General features: G+C 43.5%; 1 protein-coding gene across 4 annotated transcripts in view; it reads right to left on the bottom strand.

Annotated features, from left to right (window-relative positions):
• Positions 1–3261: 3261 nt before the first annotated feature.
• Positions 3262–18322, bottom strand: part of LOC140638524 (acyl-coenzyme A synthetase ACSM2A, mitochondrial-like) — a 28955-nt gene continuing 13894 nt past the window's right edge. For 2 of the 4 annotated variants that reach the window (XM_072836001.1, XM_072835999.1), the window contains exons 5-14: positions 17708–17851; positions 15619–15775; positions 13609–13688; positions 13267–13390; positions 11997–12077; positions 10077–10178; positions 9062–9189; positions 8841–8940; positions 7671–7790; positions 3262–4651 (exon numbers count right to left, since the gene is read on the bottom strand). In XM_072836001.1, coding sequence (XP_072692102.1) covers positions 4547–4651; positions 7671–7790; positions 8841–8940; positions 9062–9189; positions 10077–10178; positions 11997–12077; positions 13267–13390; positions 13609–13688; positions 15619–15775; positions 17708–17851 — 1141 coding nt within the window. In that variant the 3' untranslated portion in view covers positions 3262–4546. The remainder of the gene's footprint in view (positions 4652–7670; positions 7791–8840; positions 8941–9061; positions 9190–10076; positions 10179–11996; positions 12078–13266; positions 13391–13608; positions 13689–15618; positions 15776–17707; positions 17852–18322) is intronic. The other 2 variants (XM_072836000.1, XM_072836002.1) reach the window with 2 other exon arrangements.

Genomic DNA, 18322 nt, shown 5'->3' with positions numbered 1-18322 from the left:
GATAACTAGTGGGAAAAAGACCACTCGTTTCTGCTTTTGGGGGCCCTGGCAAGGAGGGCTAATTCTGCCTGACTATAGATAGTTAATCATGGAACCAAGGAGACAGGCAAACAGAGAGAGGCAGAGGTATTGAGAGACTTAGAAAGGGTGCCATTGCACCTAAGCAACTGCCAATAGGGGCGTGATGAGAGGTAACATTTGAAAGGGTGACATTGCAGAGGGAAGAGTTAGGGGTGGAATAACAGAAAGGAAATTGGTGGTTGAGAGGGTCGGTGAATAAGGAAATGTTGTGGAGAGAGGGAGAAGGTCCCGGAGGTGTGGGTGTGGGGTTGGTGCAGTTAAATGATTAGGGAGCAGAACAGCTACCGGGGGCTTTGCCCAAGGCAGCACAGCTAAAGCAGTGGGACAAATTAATAGGTTTAAGACCCCGTTGGTGAGTTTCCAAAATTGGAAATTGGGGATGAGAAGGAAAGGAGGTTTGATCTTTTTTTTTTTAATTTATTTATTTATGATAGTCACACACAGAGCGAGAGAGAGGCAGATACATAGGCAGAGGGAGAAGCAGGCTCCATGCACCGGAAGCCCGACGAGGGATTCGATCCCGGGTCTCCAGGATCGCACCCTGGGCCAAAGGCAGGCGCCAAACCGCTGCGCCACCCAGGGATTCCGGAGGTTTGATCTTTTAACTGGATTTTTACTGGGGGGGGGGGGGGGTCATGAGTGGCCACAATTGGTTTAGAGGTTTCCCAGACTTGGGGGTTAACGTGTAAAGGGAGATGGGGTGGTGGGGAGGGATCAGGAGAGATTAAGGGTAAGATGAGGTGAGCAGAAACGGTGAGGGAGAAAGATGAATGGTGGACTTGAGTTTGTGTAGGATATCCTGGCTGGCCGAGGAGAGGAGCGGGGCAGGAAGGAATTATAAGGAAGGAATGTGAGAAGGGGAACTCATCCAGGCTGCAAGAGAGGAGTGGGGTAGTTTGTGGAACGGAGGAGGTGCCATCAATTCCCACCGCCGCTATTGGAGAGGGGAAACTGGCACCCGAGTAGGAAGGCAAGATAGAGTAGGTCACCCCGTGTCCAACAGGAAAAAGATGGACTTACCCACTACCTGGAGCATGACCCTGGGCTTAGCCTGGGTTAGGGGAGGTGTCCGAGTCTGGGCCCCGTCAGTCATCATCCAATCTGAGTAGTTGGAAGACTGGACTTACCGGCTCAGGGTTTCCACCTCGTGGAGGTGCCGAGGATCCTCCAAGACTGGGGCAGTCGGATTTCCAGTGGCCCATCATCTTGCATTGAGGGCATGGCCATGTTGGCTCCTTGGGATTGGGAGATTGATGGGCCCAGTGTCCCTCAGTTCCGCATTTGAAGCAAGCCCCAGGCGGGGTGTAGTTGATTTCCCCTTTCTGTTGGCTTCCAGAGCCCAAGGGCTGGGCTGCTACCAAGGCGGCTTGGGTTTGGAGTTGGACCTTTTGCTGGAGTCTAGCCTGCCTCTTAAGTTCAACAGCTTCCTCTCGGGTGTTAAAGACTTTAAATGTGTGGGAAATATCAGAAAGGGAGACAGAACGTAAAGACTGCTAACTCTGGGAAACGAACTAGGGGTGGTGGAAGGGGAGGAGGGCGGGGGGTGGGAGTGAATGGGTGACGGGCACTGGGGGTTATTCTGTATGTTAGTAAATTGGACACCAATAAAAAATAAATTAAAAAAAAATAAATGCCATTTTCACCAGGTCAGAAATGGGAGTTCGAGGACCCTCCTTGACCTTTAAAATTTTTTTATGATATCAGGGGAGGACTGAGAGATAAAAATGGGTCGCCAAGACAGTAGCTCCAGCTAGGGAGGAAAAAGACTGCTCATTTCTGCTTTTCTGGGGAGGCTGGGTCCAGGCCAGTGTACTGGGTTGAGGCCTCAGTGAGCTTATTAAGGAAAACTGCAGGGTTTTCATCTGGGTTCTGAGCAACTTCCCAGAGTTTATCATAGTTGATAGCCTTGTTAGAGGCCGCCCACATGCCAGCAATAAGAAAATGGATCATGCGGTGGCGGCGGCAGTGGTCATCTTGGCCAGTCTGATAATCCCATCCAGGATCCCCAGCAGGAACTGCCTGAGCACCCACCGGCTAGTGGCATTGGTCAAATGGACCTGGTCTGAGTGTTCTTGGACAACAGCCTGAATATGTTCCCTCTCCTCTGTTGTAAGGCTGGTGGTCTGGACAACATGCAAATCATGCCAAGTCAAGCCATATGCCTGGGCCAAATATTGGAATTCCTTGATATAGTTTCCTGGGTTAACAGAGTAAGAACCCAGCTGTTTCTAGATTTGGGAAAGATCTTGGAGTGAAAATGGGACGTGAACACGTACAATGCCCTCTGCACCCGCCACCTCTGGTAAGGGACAGAGTAGGTCAGGGGAGGAAGAGACCCTGTGAGATCTTGTATGGGTAGAGCCTGGAGGGGAGGCAAGAAGTGAAGGTTGAGGGTCAGGGATAGGTAAGGGTGTTTGGGATGCAGAGGGAAAGGGAGGGGGGGCAGAAGGTTTCGAGTAGGGAGGAGGAGGGGTAGGGATTCCCCTGACTGGGGGACGAGTGAGACCCTTAAGAGGTTCCAAGAGGGGGGAAGGAAGATAGGAATCAGGGGCTTTTGTTTTGGGGGTAGAAGAAGGTGGTGCCCATGCCAGAAGGATTTGTGCAGTGGAACAGAGGGAAGGGCGAGAGCAGAGGTTCCAAAAAGCCTGAATGTAAGGGACCTGAGGCCATTTACCCTGGCGTTGACAAAGGTTGTTCAGATCTGTAAGGGTCTGGTAAGTCAGCATTTTCTGAGTTCCTGTGAGAACTCCAGAGTTTCAAAATTGGCCAGTAGACAACCCAAGGTAGTTTTGGGGGTCAAATTTGGATTGGGCAGTTCCCACGATTCCTGCCAGTTAACCCAGACACTGAAAACAGGTGTCCCCATTTGCAGCTCAGGGTCACGGATAGAAACAGGTCACTGTGAGGATGTCTCCTGATCTCTAGGGACCAATGGAAAGCCACCCGGTGGCTCAGTGGAGTTGCCCTGGTGTGGCTGTGGCTTCAGGCAGTACCACCTGGACAGGGGCACAGAATTGGGGGAACGGCCCAATCCAAGGCATTGGGTTCAGACAAGGTCCTGGTGAGAGAGGAGAGAGGTTCCCCACCAGAGTGCGGCCTTGATCTCCTCCTGGGTTTCGGCACCAAATGTCAGGTTTAATCCAATTGGTAGTGAAATGAAATAGAGAGGCCAGGCAAAAGTTGGTTGAGGCAAGCTTTTAATGAGACGTGCTCTCAGGCAAGGTTCCATGGCCCACAGGAGAGGGAGAGAGTGGGGAGTCATGGGCCAGGGAAGGCGCGCCCAAAGGGAGTACATGTGAGCTTTTAAGGGGAGAGGGGTAGGGAGTTGTGTCTGTATGGGGTGATAACTGCTTATGCCCTTATATGGGGTTTGGGTAAGGTGTGGTTCAGGTTTCCTGCATAGGTCCTGTCTCCACCTGATGATGTGTCCTTGGGCGGTCTGCCGGTGGTGGGAAAGTTCTGAGGGGAGGGTAACAAGATGGAGGGTCTGCCGCCATTTAGTTGGTGCCTCCTGATCCCCCTTGATCCCACTGGCCCAACAATTACTTGATTCTAGGAAGAGTAGATACTACCACAAACATGAGCCATGGGGAAGGGACACTTTTTTGAGGTTCCTATAGTGTTCTCACACCTATGTGCCAAAGTTTGTAGATGCCACACAGAGGTAAAACATGATAGTATTTATAAAATGCTTAGGACAGTGTCTGGCATATGGAAATTACTCAATAGTGGATATTCCCCTCCTCTGGTCATGTGTGTCCTGAGGTTTGAGGTGACCTGAGGAGGCCTCCAATGTCCTAACCACAGGCGCAAGCCTGTCTGTAAGGAGGTCTGTCCAGGGGTAAGATGAAGTGCGTTGACTTTTCATTTTCTTCCTAAGATCTAGGATTCTGCTGGACTCTGCCACTGTCCATCTACCTGTGAGAATAATTATTAGTTGCCCTCACTTCTCCGTGAGATAAATCATTTTTATCAGTCTCTTACTATTTTTTTTAGCCAATCTTGAGTTATATTTCAGCATTATATAAAGGACACTAGGTTATTTGTCAAAATCTTGGGGTTTTTTTCTCTCTCTTACTATTTTTATCAAGCTTTTTTATTTCCTCCCTTCTTCCCTCCCTTCCTTCTTCTCTTTCTCTGCCTTCCTCCAATTCTCTTTCCTCTATCCCACCATCCCCCTCTTCCTGCCTTCCCTCTTTTTCTTTCCTAATTGCTTTCTTTTGCTGTTTCATTCTTTCTCTAATTTTTCTTTCCTTTTTCTCTCTTCCTCTCTTTTTTCCTCTCTTTTATTCCCCCTCCCCTTTCTTCTTTCAACATCTAATACAGTAAGATTTTGTGCTTTCCAGGGAAAGACAGAAATAAGTTGTCTTGTCATAAGGAATCTTCTATCCCTAGAGGAAAACAGAAAGTCCAAAGGGAAATGGAAGTAAGAAGTGTAGGGCCCAAAGGGATGCCCATGTAGGTCTCACTGGGCCTCAGCTTGCCTGGATGTCTTCCACTCTTTGTCTCGAAGCTTCTTCCGCTGGATTTTCCCTGTGTTAGTCTTGGGCAGCTCAGAAACAAACTCCACCTGTTGGGAAAAGTTAGCCTAGTGTGGGCCATCTGTGACCCGAGTAGGGGTAGATTTTTCAGAAGAACTGCTATAGGGTGAGAAGAAGCTCTTGAGGCTGGAGGCTCCAGGTGAGTGAAGACTGAGATTGGAACACTCCCAGGGCAGCCCCTGAGCAATAAGAAGCTTCAGAAAGTGTTCTGGGACAAAGGCAAGAAGACAATGGCTGGAATGGTACATAAAGGTCCAGCCAATGGTGTCTAACATACCCTAGGACAGAAGAGAAGCAGCACAGCAAATGTGACACTATGCAGTCCTCAAACACCTGAGCTTTGACATCACCATAGGAAAGGCCTATGGTCTTTCCTCTACTGCCTCCCTGGCTTTGGACAGGTCACTTGACTTTCCTGAGACAATTTTCCCACTGAGTTAACTGTAGGATAGTAACAACTTTGTTGGGTTATTGTGAGGAAAAAATGAAATTAGGCAAGCTAAGTTTTTGGCATGGGTAAACACTCAAAATATTAGCTGTGGTTATTAACCTGGACTACAGACAGTAAATATTTAAGAGCTAGGAGACTTGACTTTGAATTCCAGCTCAGTCATTTCCTGTTGGCAGAACTATAAGATCTCTCCAATCTCATTTTTTATATCTGTGGGGAAAAAATGTTTGAAGTCGAGGACCCCTCCATCTCTAATATTCCTGAATCCTAAGATATGGATGATGAAGACAGTTCACAGAGACTTCCTTATTACAAGGCTCAGCTTGCCAGGGCATTGGTCCAGGAGTCAGATGGTTGTGAGTTTGATAAAAGTAATAAAAATAGGGATACCAATACTAATATGGAAAAAGTTATCTTCTTAAAAGTTGATGTGGGGGTCTTACATAGGCAAGACTGACTTTGTTGAGGGAGGGGTTTGGTAAAATCACAATGGGATGGAGCAGGGATTCATAGACTATAGCCTGAGGGCAAAATCCAGCCCTCCTCCTATGTTTGTAAATGAGGTTTTATTGAAACACAGCTACACCTATTCATTTCTTGTGGTCTCTGGATGCTTTAGCACTATAAGGCAGAACTGGGTAGAAGGTAAAGGCTATAGATGCAGGGTAAAGAGAAGCCACAGGGGAGATCTAGGAAGGGTTTGGTCCTAGGAAGGAGGGAAGAGATCAAAGAATCCTGCCCAAAGCATTTTAGAGAAGAGACTTTTAAAAAGAGACACATCTACTGAGTAATATAACATTATATTGTGGATCCACTGGATCCTCCAAAATATTCAGTTACAATTCAAAATTCATAATATATTGGGTGTTATTAGATTTCTAATTCCCCTTAAAAATACTTATTAAATGCTTATTATGCGCTAATTTTCTGAGTGCCTATGTCTTACAAATATTAATTCTTCTTATTAACAACCTGGAAAGGAGTAACACTATTGTCCCCATTTCACAGACAAGGAAAACGAAGCATAGAGAGATTGTTGAGTAAGTGATAGAGATCAATTTTGAATGCAACTGCCTTATTCTATAGATTGTGCTGTACTGACTGCCTTACTATGAGTTTGAGGCTGAAAGTCTATGTGGTGGAATCTTTGATGGGCTGCTAGATTCCCCTGCAAGAATGATTTAACCCTCCCAGCTCTCACTGCCAGATCTCCCTGGGGACTGCTGCAGCCAAAGGAGAGCTGCCTCTCCCAGGGCCACATCCCCATTCCAGCACAGCCTACATCCACTCCTGATCTACATGGAACTATACAGCACTCTCCCAACCTCACCTGCAGCTCCGGATCTCAGAAAGGTTGTTCTGCCTGCAGAACTCCCCATGGGGTTGCCTGAGGCCCTCAGTGACATAATAATATCACAGTGCATCTTCACCTTCTGCCCAATCCTGCACCCTTCTCTTCCCTTCTCTTTCTTTCTCCAGACATTGATCCAGAAGAACTCCCTAACAAACCTCTTATATGTTAATCTAGTCTGTTTCTTGGAAAATCCACTTGCAACAATTAACCTATGCTGACAAAGCATTGGTGAGCTTCTACGTTAGGTATACATCTCAGTAGCTTTAAATTTAATATAGTTGCTCTCATCTCTACCAGAGACTCAAAAACATTTTTTTCTCTTTTCCCTGGGGCAAGCTCCTACCTACCTCCAAAAACTGGGTCCCCCTTCAGTGTCCACTCCCATGCCTTAGTTCCCTGTCTCAGAATGAAAACAGGTACAGTGGATTATATACTTTCTGCCTTTTCTGGTAAGAGCACTTCCATATTCCTATGGGAAGCCACCCTTCTCTCCCTCCATCCATATCATGGGTATAGCAGTTTTCTCTCCATCATTCCTGAACTTGTTTCAGAGGTGATCACATGACCCAGAACTGGCCAATCAAAGTGTTCCCTCACCCTAGTTATAGGGATTATTTAATGATGGGCCCATGACCTAAATTGGTCCAATGAGCATCAACCTGAAGACTTGCTGATGCCTTGCGGGGAAAGATGCTCTTTTATAACTGTGATTTGCTAAACTGCTAAAAACCTATGTTTGGAGCTGCTGGTAGCCAGTACAAAGGAGGAAAATTTTAAGAAATGAAGCCAGTACAGAAAGAAAGAGAGTCAAGAGGTGAAAGAACCATCCCTGATTATATCATTTGAATGTCTGGTACCAGCCACAACTAAAGATGCCCCCGTCCCTGCACTTTTCAATTGTGTGAGCGATACAGTTCATGTTGGATTTCTGTTTCTGACAAGTGAAAGAATCCTGAACAAACAGCAAGACCCCAGTGCAGAGAGTAGGAATTTGATGGGGTATTGGCCAGAACTTGTTCCCATGGGAGCCCTCAACTTTCAATTCAAAGCAAGCTCAGCAAGCCTGAGGCCAATTTTCACGCATCTAAACAGCTATTGGATGGTCTTTTGGGACTTGCTTGGTTACAGTCAGGCAGAACTTTGGCATTATAGGCATTACCCACAGCCTGAAAAAGATAAATACAAGAAGAGAAATATCTCTTGTTCCTCAAGTGAGGGGAGCATGGGAGCTCGGAGGCCTCACCTTCCTTGGGTACTTGTATGGGGCTGTTACTGACTTCACATGCTGCTGTAGCTCCTTGGTGAGCTGGTCCAGGTTGTGGAACAGAAACTGTGGGGCCAGAACTACAAATGCCTTCACCACCTACCGGGAGGATGAGGGCCAAGAGAGAAAGGATCAGTGTGTTGCCATATCCTGGAATAATACAGAAGTAGAGTTAAGGCTTCCTACCAAATCTACCACCTTTATATCCCCTCAACTGTGCCTCCAGATATTTGAGCAAAGGAAAGGGAACAAATAGGGTTAACAATACCTAAGGTTCCAGTTCTCTTTCAAGTGGCTTATTGGATGGATAGGCAGGACTATAAATTAAAAAGTACCCTCACTTCATAACCTAGGGATAACAGAGTGACAGGGAGAAACTTCTTAGAAGAGCAAAAAACAAAGACTGTAGTTTGTACCTCTATTAAAGGATAACCCAATTGTCATAATTAATTCATGGGAAATAAAATGAAATCATATATAGCAAGCCATAGCTCAGTGCTTGGCACAGAGGGATTTTCAGTAGAGGATCCCGTTTGGGCTTCCCTTGTCTAGTGGCTCCTATGATTTCCATGGGTGATATGACACATATCTGCCAGAGATATGATGTTCAACTTGTACCCTATCAAAATGGACTTGGACATTGACCCCCCCCACCTCTGTACCTTACTTTTCTCTACACATATACCAAGTCTGTTAGACTCCATCTGGGCCTGTTTCTATAACCGTAACATCAAAGGGGTCTTCTTCCTTATGTTCTCGTAAACCCCATGGCTTAGGGGCTCTATCCCTTGGCTCAAATCCCTCCTCTGTTCTAGTCAGGAATAAAATTGGGATTCAAATGGCAACCAGCAGAATGAAATAGCTGTGGCCTCATAATAATAGTCCTTATATGGTGCGCCAGGCTTTGTTGCAAGCACTTTACAAATATTAACACATTTCATTCTCACAATAACACTTCATCTTACAGATGGAAACTGAGGCTCAAAAAGGCTGAGTAACTTGCCCAAGGTCACACAGGTAGTAAGTGGTAGGGCTTTCCAGCCCATAGATTTCATCAAATCTTAACCACCAAGCCATGTGCCCACGTCTCCAAAAGTTGCACACCCCACCTCCTACCCCTGCAGCCATAGGCTAGTGCTCCCATGTCACCTCTTTTCGGACAGGGTCTGGGCTGCTGATTACAGCTGTCTCAATTACAGCAGGATGCTCCATCAGTGCATTCTCCACCTCTGAGGGCCCAATCCGATACCTGTAGAAGAGCCTGTCTTTCAGAGAACACTAGACACTCAACTTCTTGGCCAGCCCAAAAGTTCAGAACCATCCAGAATAAAGATCCAGATTACCCTTTCCAGCCCAGAAACAAAGCTCACCCACTGGAGTTAATGATATCATCTGACCGGCCTATGAACCGGAAATAGCCGTCTTGATCCTTGATTGCCCGATCTCCAAGTATCCAAAAATCCCCTCGAATGCTGGCTGCTGTCTTCTCAGGACTGTCCTGGTAACCACAGAGAGCCATAGTCACTATAACTGCAAAGCCTAAATCCTCTGCCCCAGGGCTGGCATGAACAGATTTGTAGATTGAACAACTACACATGACGGTCTTGCCCTCAGCCCTCAGATGGACCTGGAACTTTCCCTTTTATTTCAATTATTGTACTTAGTGTCTCTTAACTACTCTCCAGGGTCCAGTCTGATGGATACTATTGATTCATTTATTCACCTATGCTCTTGGGCATTATGTTGTAGTGAGCACACAATAAATGGCAGCAACTATTAGCATTGGATTTATTTAAGTGATTATTTCATCATCTTGGTATCAGAAGGTGTGTGTTTGAGGTCTCCGCTGCCCATTTTTTCAATAGCAGTGGTCTTGGTTGACTCTTGTAATCTCTGACTTCACTATCCATCCTCATCTGTATAGCAAGCCAGTCAGGCTTGAGGATCATCTATTTCTAATGTTCCAAAGTCTGAAGATAGGGAAGTTTCCATCTATATGGTAAGGTCTCAGTGTCATGTCTAGGATGGCTCTAAAGTATATCAATGGGGGACAGATACTTGGAGAGGGGCAGGGTTGCCTTGGGAGAGTACTGCTTTATGTAGTTTGGGGATAATAAACTTTTTGACATGGAACATTTTTTGGGGGGTGGAAAAGGGTAATAGGAGAAAGATAATTCTTCAAGAATAGAATTTGGGGTAGGTTAAGGATGGCAGGGGTGAATACCCAGTTTTTTTTCTCTCCACAAAGTTCCTATTCTTGGACACTGGACCTGTCCCATGTCCTGTCATGGTTTACCTCTTGGGAGGTACATAACTTTGCCCCCCCCATCCCTCTCAGAGTCCACTATCTTCATAGAGAACAGAGGGGAGGAGTTGGTTCCTCACCACATAACCAGAGAAGATGCCTATAGGCCTGATAGGCTTTACTCTGATGCCAATGTCTCCCTCGATGCCAGGGGGCAAGACATTGCCCTTGTCATCCAAGACCTGAAGGAGGAAGCAGATAGAAAGTAGATTCTATGTGGCTGGAGCAGCACCATGGAAGAGCTGATCTGGTCTGATGGAAGACCCTCTTGCTCTAGTGGTGATTGAAAACAAGAACCAGAAACAAAGAGGAGCAAAGAATTTTACATCCCAACCTCTAATCCATCTACCTGGTATGGTTGAGGTAAACCCCCTTATTGAGACTGCACCAGATGACCTTGGGAAGAGAACCTCCTGTCTGTGGGAGCTTAGTAAATAGAATAGCTTCCCATGATCTTTGTAGGCCATGAACTTGGACATCAGACAGATCAAAACTCAAATTATGGCTCTTTACTACTTGACTTTGAGCTGCCTAAGTTCTATGTTTCACTGCCTTCATTTGTATGACAGAGATAATAACAGCTTATGTCACAGGATTATATGAGAATGAAGAAAAATATTTTTAAAAGGATATTAAAAATGATTATCAGGGCACCTGGGTGTCTCAGTCAGTTAAGCATATGCCTTCAGCTCAGTTCATGATCCCAGGTTCCTGGGATGGAGCCTCATGTCGGGCTTCCTGCTCAGCGGAGAGCCTGCTTTCCCCTCTCCTTTTCTCCTCCCTCTCCCCTACTGATGCTCTGTCTCTTTCATAAATAAATAAATAAATAAACAAAATCTTTAAGAAATGATTACACACCGAGTGTCATACACAATTGATGATTATTGAAATCTATACCTGAAACTAATGATGTACTACTATATGTTGGATAATTGGATTTAAAATTTAAAACTTATGATCATAGTCAGGGGGAGGGAGAAGTAGGCAATTACAAATAACACTGAATAGAGTGTAAGTTGTTATACATTTTAGATACATATATCTATGCATGTAACCATAGACACAAATTCTATTTCTTGGAATTTAGCCCAAAGAAATAATAAGGGAAAAGAGCAAAATTTTAGGTAAAGCACCTTGTTTAATGTTTTTACTAGTGAAAATTTTGGAAATCATCCATTGACCAACGAAAGGCATAAAGAGTAGTGGAACCATACTATCTACTACTAGGTAGTCATTAAAACCCATGCTATAAGTAGATATTATTTGACCTGGAAAGATGGTCACTCAAGTTTGCTCAAGGATAAAAGTGAGTTACAAAATGATATTAAAGTCTATTTTAAACTTAGGAGTGAATTTTAAGTTTTATAGATAAGTAGTATCTAGCAAATATATTTGTATCAGAGTGCATATTTTTGCTAGCTTTGACAAAAAATATCTACATTTGAACTGGATAAAAATGCTTCCCTTTTAAAAAAAATGATATGTCAAGACTGACTCTTATTTTTTTAAAAAGTGTGTATATTTATGTAAATAGCTAGTTACTTAATTTGCTATTCAAAGTGGTTTTCTCTGGATTATATAAATATGATTAATTTTCTTTTGTCTTTCCTTTCTCCCTTCCTCCCTTTCTTTCTTCTTCCCTCCCTTCCTTCTTTTCTTTTTTTTAATTTTTATTTATTATTTATGATAGTCACACACAGAGGGAGAGAGAGAGGCAGAGACACAGGCAGAGGGAGAAGCAGGCTCCATGCACCGGGAGCCCGACGTGGGATTCGATCCCGGGTCTCCAGGATTGCGCCCTGGGCCAAAGGCAGGCGCTAAACCGCTGCGCCACCCAGGGATCCCCCTTCCTTCTTTTCATTGTTACTCTTCCTTTTTAAATATGATTTAAATATGTTTAATTTCAATTATTTTTCCTCAGTGAACAATGTAATAAATAAATTACTGAAAAATTAGTGCATTCCCTATTTTTCCCTCCCTTCTTAGAGCCCCTAACAAACCTGCACATCGTAATGAGGAATAGCAGTTCCCAGGTAACCAGGTTTGATTTTCATGTTCTTGGAAACTCTGCAAGTTATTCCCTGCAGAAAGTGGTAGATGGATTGGCAAACCTCAGGAGGAGTCATGTGGTCACAGAAAAAAACAAAGATTTAGTAGAACAGAGCAGATCCTAACACAGTCATGAAGTGGCCTTTTCTTTGGTAGCTCCCTCTGTCCCTTTTCTTGGTTCCTCCCCCAACCCTTGACTGGAACCCCCATCCTCAGGGGTTGCACTACATTGTTGGGAAAGCAATCTGACTGATCCCTCCCCAGGGAAAAGGAACTGCCAGCCACATCATAATCTATTTAGAGGGAACTATACTATAATAAGGATGATGGACAACAAAAATCCTTTAAAACAGTATGGGATTAAATTACCTCTCATAAGAGAGCTAGCCCTGCTTGAATCCTAAAATGAATCTGACAGAGATGCTGGTATTGAAAGGAACATTCCCTAAACATTTCAGCTGGAAGTCCTTGCCACATAGCCATTGTCCTCACCCACATTTGCAAAGTTCTTCTACATCATATCACTCTCTTCCACAAGCTATCTCAGGAATCCTGCCAGGGAAACCTATTAGCCACAGAGGGGTGTGGGATAAAAGAGTGGAGAGGAGGAGGCCAGAGGTACTGAGAGTCACAAGAGGCATTGGAAAAGTTGCTGGGGAAACTATGCCTCAGGGTTTTTTTGATAAGCGGTGTGGTACAGAGCAATATGAATTCACCTCATGCTCAAGGGGCCCAAGAGTTCCAAGAAGACATCTCAGCAGGTAAGGTGGGGGTCTTAGCGGGTTCTTCTCCCCATTCCTCACTTTAGTCTGAGCAGCTTAGTACAGAGGATAACATGCTTGATAAATTCAGGTCTCTGCTGAAATGTTACCTCATTAAAGAGGACTTCCCTGATATCCATATTTGAAATACCAGTTCCTCAGCCTATCTCACCCCATCTCACCTGCTTTACTTTTTTCCATAAAATGTCTCACTGTCTGCCATGTTATATATCTATTAGTTTATGTCTCAACACCCCCATTTCCACTGGAATGTAATGTCCAGGACAGTAGGAGCTTTGGCTGCTTTGTTGATGCTAAAACAGTACCTATTCCATAGTAGTTGCAAAATAAATATTTATTGAATAAGTGCATGATAAGTAGTGGCTCATATTTTTATTATCATAGAGCCTTTGGAAGCCCACCAGGTTCACCAGCACATGGTTCCCCTAGGAGTAGGTACCGTTTCAGTCTGGCCATACAATTCTCGGATGTCCAATCCTGTCCGGGCCCTCCAGTTCTCCAAAATGTCTGGAAGGAGAGCGTCCCCTCCACTGTAGCAGTTCTGTAGATGTGGGAACTTGTAGCTGAAGGAGAGAAGAGAGGTAAATATTCACCCTGAGCCTCCCTAGAACCAACTCTGTCCAGGCCTAGAGAGGATTCTAGGTACTTTAATGATGAGGTAGGCTTCACAGGGCAACCCATGCTTAACAAGTCAGAGAGATGAGCATATGTGTATGTGGTGGACACAGGAGGATGGGCCAATAAACCCACAGGCTCTTACCAACCCCCAAAGCCTCATCACCTAGGAAAATCCTGTTGTATCAACATCTGGTAAATGATGGGTGCTCCTACAAAGTTGTTGATTGGGTAGCTGGACAGCACCTGGAGGGAGAGAGCCGACTGACACTAAGCACCAGGTTAGGTACAGAACTTACCAGCATGCATAGTGGTTGCAAGCATGGGTCCTGGAGTTGGGCTCTGGAAATCTTACTTTCTTTATTCTATTTCAGACCAAATTCTTAAGTCAAAAATAATAGAAAAATAACCACCTAACATTTTAAAGGAAGGGTCCAGGACTAATTTGGAATATTTTTGTCAAATTCTGGCTCACTATTCCTGCCAATTTAATGACCAGCCCCCATTAACACACCCCCTAGTCACCAAGGGAAGGAGCTCAGTTACTGTTGCAAATCAGACATATTGTCTTGGTTAAGTTACTTAACCTTCCAGGACTAGCTTTGTTAACAGATGAATTCCAGCCCTATTTTCCTGAAGATATTTTTGGGACATAATTCAGGTAGAAAAGTGTTTTGAAAAGTTAAAAGCACTGGGGTGCCTTGGCGGCTTAGTCAGTCAAGCGGCCAACTCTTGGTTTTGGCCTGGGTCATAATCTAGCCTCTTGTTGGGCTCTATGCTCAACAAGGAATCTGGTTGAGGATTCTCTCTCCCTCTCCCTCTCCCTCTCCCTCTCCCTCTCCCTCTCCCTCTCCCTCTCCCTCTCCCCTCCCCCTTCTCATGCTCTCTATCTAAAGTAAATAAATATTTTTTTTAAAAAAGAAAAATTATAAGTGCCTATAGACAATTCAGTAGAAATGTTACTAAAAATAGCTAGAACTGAATACTTGCCAGCCCCTGTGCTATCTCATTGAATTCTCACAATAACCTCATGGAGTATGTATTATCAGTCCCATTTTAAGAAGGGAAAACTAGGAGGTTTAATTAAGTAATTTGCCCAAGGTCATACAACCAGCAGTGAGTGGAACCAGCATTACTGGCCTGTACTTTTAACTGTTATGCAACACCAACTCCATCCCATGTTTTGCTTCACACATACTTTATTACAGAGTGGTTCAGGCAAAAATGTCTAGAAAAAAAATACTAACATTAGCACCTCACACAGTTATTTCCTCTGAGTGTTCTTGATGAACTGGTATAAGTGATGAAAATTTTCTCATTTTCCTTATTGCTTTGCCTTGCAGGAAGCCCAACATGCAATCAGCTACTTATTTGCTATACTTCTCCTTACTTTTCTTAATTCCACCCTCTCAACCCACTGAAATCCCCATCCTATATTTTCCTAATATGCTTTACAACTTTACATCTGTTTTCTATTTTTGACACTTAACACAAGCCACTTCAAATCCTTTCAGAAGGAGGCAGTTACTGTTTAAATTTGTTTAAAATAGAGAGTAATGGAACCATCTGTAAAGAATCTCTTGAGAGAACCTAGACCATGCTTGACCTTTGATCTTTAAGTATGCCATCCATGTCTCAGTTTGCTCCCAGGGTCTCTATTGCTGGCCAAACAGAAATCTGAGTGAGCCATTAATCACTTCAGAGACCCGAAGGCCTCAGAACATCAAGGGTCCAATTCTCCATCACAAGTAGAATCTAACATAGTGTATGACTTTGCAAGCAAAATAAACCCATTTCCATGGCTTTGATGGTACAGGGTCATGTAATATATAAATATTATTTAATGGCTGACCCATGAATTTCCATAGGAAAAACTCTACCTAATATTCAACACCAAAAAGCAAGAGCCCATTAAATATGTTTTGGGTAATGAATGGCCTATGATGACTGCCTCCTAAACATATTTCTTTTATCTGTGTATGGGTCTCTCTGCTTTCTTGGATCAGGAGCTCAATGAGGGCAGGGACCTTTCCATCTCACTTACTGAATACTGTCCATCCATGTGGCAAGACTTAGTAAAAAAAAAAATGCCGAGTTGAAAGAAACCATAATAAATTGGAATGTGCAAACCTTGAACTTCTTCTGACCATCTGGTGCAAACTGGATCCTATCTTACCTTTAGAATGATGACTGGGTCAAACTTTGGCAAGAGATGGATAAATGAGCATGCTCCTACTGCCCAAGGTTCCAGAAATGAAGCCAAGATATTCAATATCCAAGCTGTGTCTGATATGACCCATATTATGTCAGAAGGCTGCATGTCTGTCCATACACTGAGAATATAGAAGAAATACATTTGTATATACATGAGTGCATGATGGGATAGGTGGAGAATGAGTGTGTGGTGGGGGGAGGGGAAGGTGTGTTTGCATAAGTGTATGGATATCTAAGTGTCTGTGTGTGTGTGTGTTTGTGTATTTGTAGCACTGTGCATAACTATAAGGAGGCAGGCAGAAGGGGATTTGTTCTATCCACACACCCCTATTTCAAGAAGAAGCGAGTATTCAGAAGGTGTGATCCCAGTAGACTTGACTTAACAGATAACTAGGTCTCATTCTCATTTTATCCCCAGAACTTAGTAATTTGGGGCATGAGGTAACTACCCAGAAAATGTTTACTAACAAAAGACATAGAAGTGAATATTCTAAAAAAAGTGGCCTTGCTAAGTTCAAGTTTGACCAGATAGACCTTTGGTTTTCTTAAAGAATCATGAATTGCCTATCACAGTGGAAGGTATTATACAGGATGAAATGTGTCTCTCTCTTCAGACCAGAATAAAAGTTGTTAGCCCTGTCTTAGAGCAAAATGATTCAGGCTAGACACAAAGAACTTCCCTGTGCCTGGGAATCATCACAGTCTCTTACTGAAGATGATTAATATTTTCAGCTCTGTAGGGGAAATTGTGTCCTATTGGGACCAAATTTTGAGGTGAGGGGTGGAAATTTAATATCTTACATTTAAGTGATTTATCACTCCACCTTTTGGAAACTGCATTTTTACTATAGCTCTTCTATTAACTAATTTAATCTTCTGGCACTACAGGTTCATAGATGGGACATTTAAGTTTTTGAGATTTTTTTTTGCATTAAAATATTTTTCCAGTTCTAATAATAGACTTAACATGATAAGCAGGATATCCTGAAAAAAGAAAAGAAGACTCTTAATATCTCTTAGTATTATTGCATGACAACCTTGGCACAATATTTTCTGATTCCTTTGATGAGGTTGATATATAGCAAAAGGTAATTTTGAATTATAGAATCTCACATCACCTCATTACAGTTGATGCTTGAACAGTGTGGGTTTCAACTGCATGGGTCCACTTACATGCAGATTTTTTTCAATAGAGTACATGTACAATAGTGTAAATGTATTTTCTCTACCTTATGACTTTCTTAATAAAATGTTCGTTTCTCATGCTTACTTTATTGTAAGAATAGAGTATATAATGCATATAACATACAAAATATGTTTACTATTTATGTTATTAATAAGGCTTCTGGTCAACAGAAGCCTATTAGTAGTTAAGTTTTGGACTCCTAACTCTGGGAAATGAACTAGGGGTGGTGGAAGGGGAGGAGGGCGGGGGGTGGGGGTGACTGGTTGGCGGGCACTGAGGGGGGCACTTGGCAGGATGAACACTGGGTGTTATTCTGTATGTTAGCAAATTGAACACCAATAAAAAATAAATTTATTATTAAAAAAAAAGTTTTGGAGTAGTCAAAAGTTATCCCTGGATTTTCAGCTACACAGGGGCCAATGCCCCTAACCCTTGTATTACTCAAGGGTATACTATAATCCAATTATAGCTTCTACCTCAACAGATTTGAAAAGTAATTTGATGCTGATATCCAAAATGCCCTCCTGGAATGTGGGTGGCATCAAAACGAAACCAGCATTCCAAGAACAAGATATAGATTGGACTGGAGGGGGGAAATGCATATACCCTGTGGTAATCCCATTAGACATATGGCTTAAAGTACTCAAAGCACTGAGTACTTGGAGATATCAAGTTATCCAAAACAAAAATGTCCCACCAAAGGTCACTAGATACTCAGCTTGCTAAGTTATGCTCCCTCTTGCCCCACTTCTCGACTGTCTTTCTCAGAAGCACCAGATGGTAGCCCATTCAAAGAGAACTGTATTTGAGCTTGGTTAATTCTCAAGCCCTGTAGTTCTCTGTAGAGAGAAAGGTTTTCTCTTACCCAATATCCATTTTGGCCTTCATGCCCAGGCTTGAGTGGGAATGTTCTGCCATCTTGGGAAGGCCAGTAGTCCCACTGGTGAAGTAGATGGCAGCTGCTTCTTGGCTTCCAGTCTCTACACAGCAATGAGTGGTAGATGCTTCTCTGACAAAGACACAGATTGTCACATTCTCAGATGCTCTCTGGACACCAGATGTCCTGGCAACTCATCTCTTCTCACATTCCCCCATACTGGCAAGGGCAAGTCAGCCAACGCACTTCAGAAGGTGTGCTTATGAATGGTTAAGATCAAGGGATTCTGAGTCAGTCACACTTGGACTCAAATGCCACTGAAATGTGGCACTTTAACTATGTGACTTTGGACTATTTCACTTCTCTGAGTTTCACTTTCTATATCTGTGAAATATCATCAATAATACCCATCTCATAGAGTTACTGAGAAAACTAACTCTAACACAAAGAAAATGTGTTATTCAGCAAAAACTCAATAAATGTTAATCTGATTGTTGTTAGGAGCCCTTGCATGATACCAGGTAAATAGTAGGTGCTCATTTAGTTTTAGCTTTTGCAATACAACCTCTTCTGTTCCCTTGACCTCCCTCTCCTCTAGTGTCC

The sequence above is a fragment of the Canis lupus genome, chromosome 8 (assembly GCF_048164855.1).
Source record: "Canis lupus baileyi chromosome 8, mCanLup2.hap1, whole genome shotgun sequence".
NCBI classification, from domain to species: domain Eukaryota; kingdom Metazoa; phylum Chordata; class Mammalia; order Carnivora; family Canidae; genus Canis; species Canis lupus.
The sequence above is the reverse complement of the archived record's forward strand: the minus strand, read 5'-3'. Positions and strand labels throughout refer to the sequence as shown.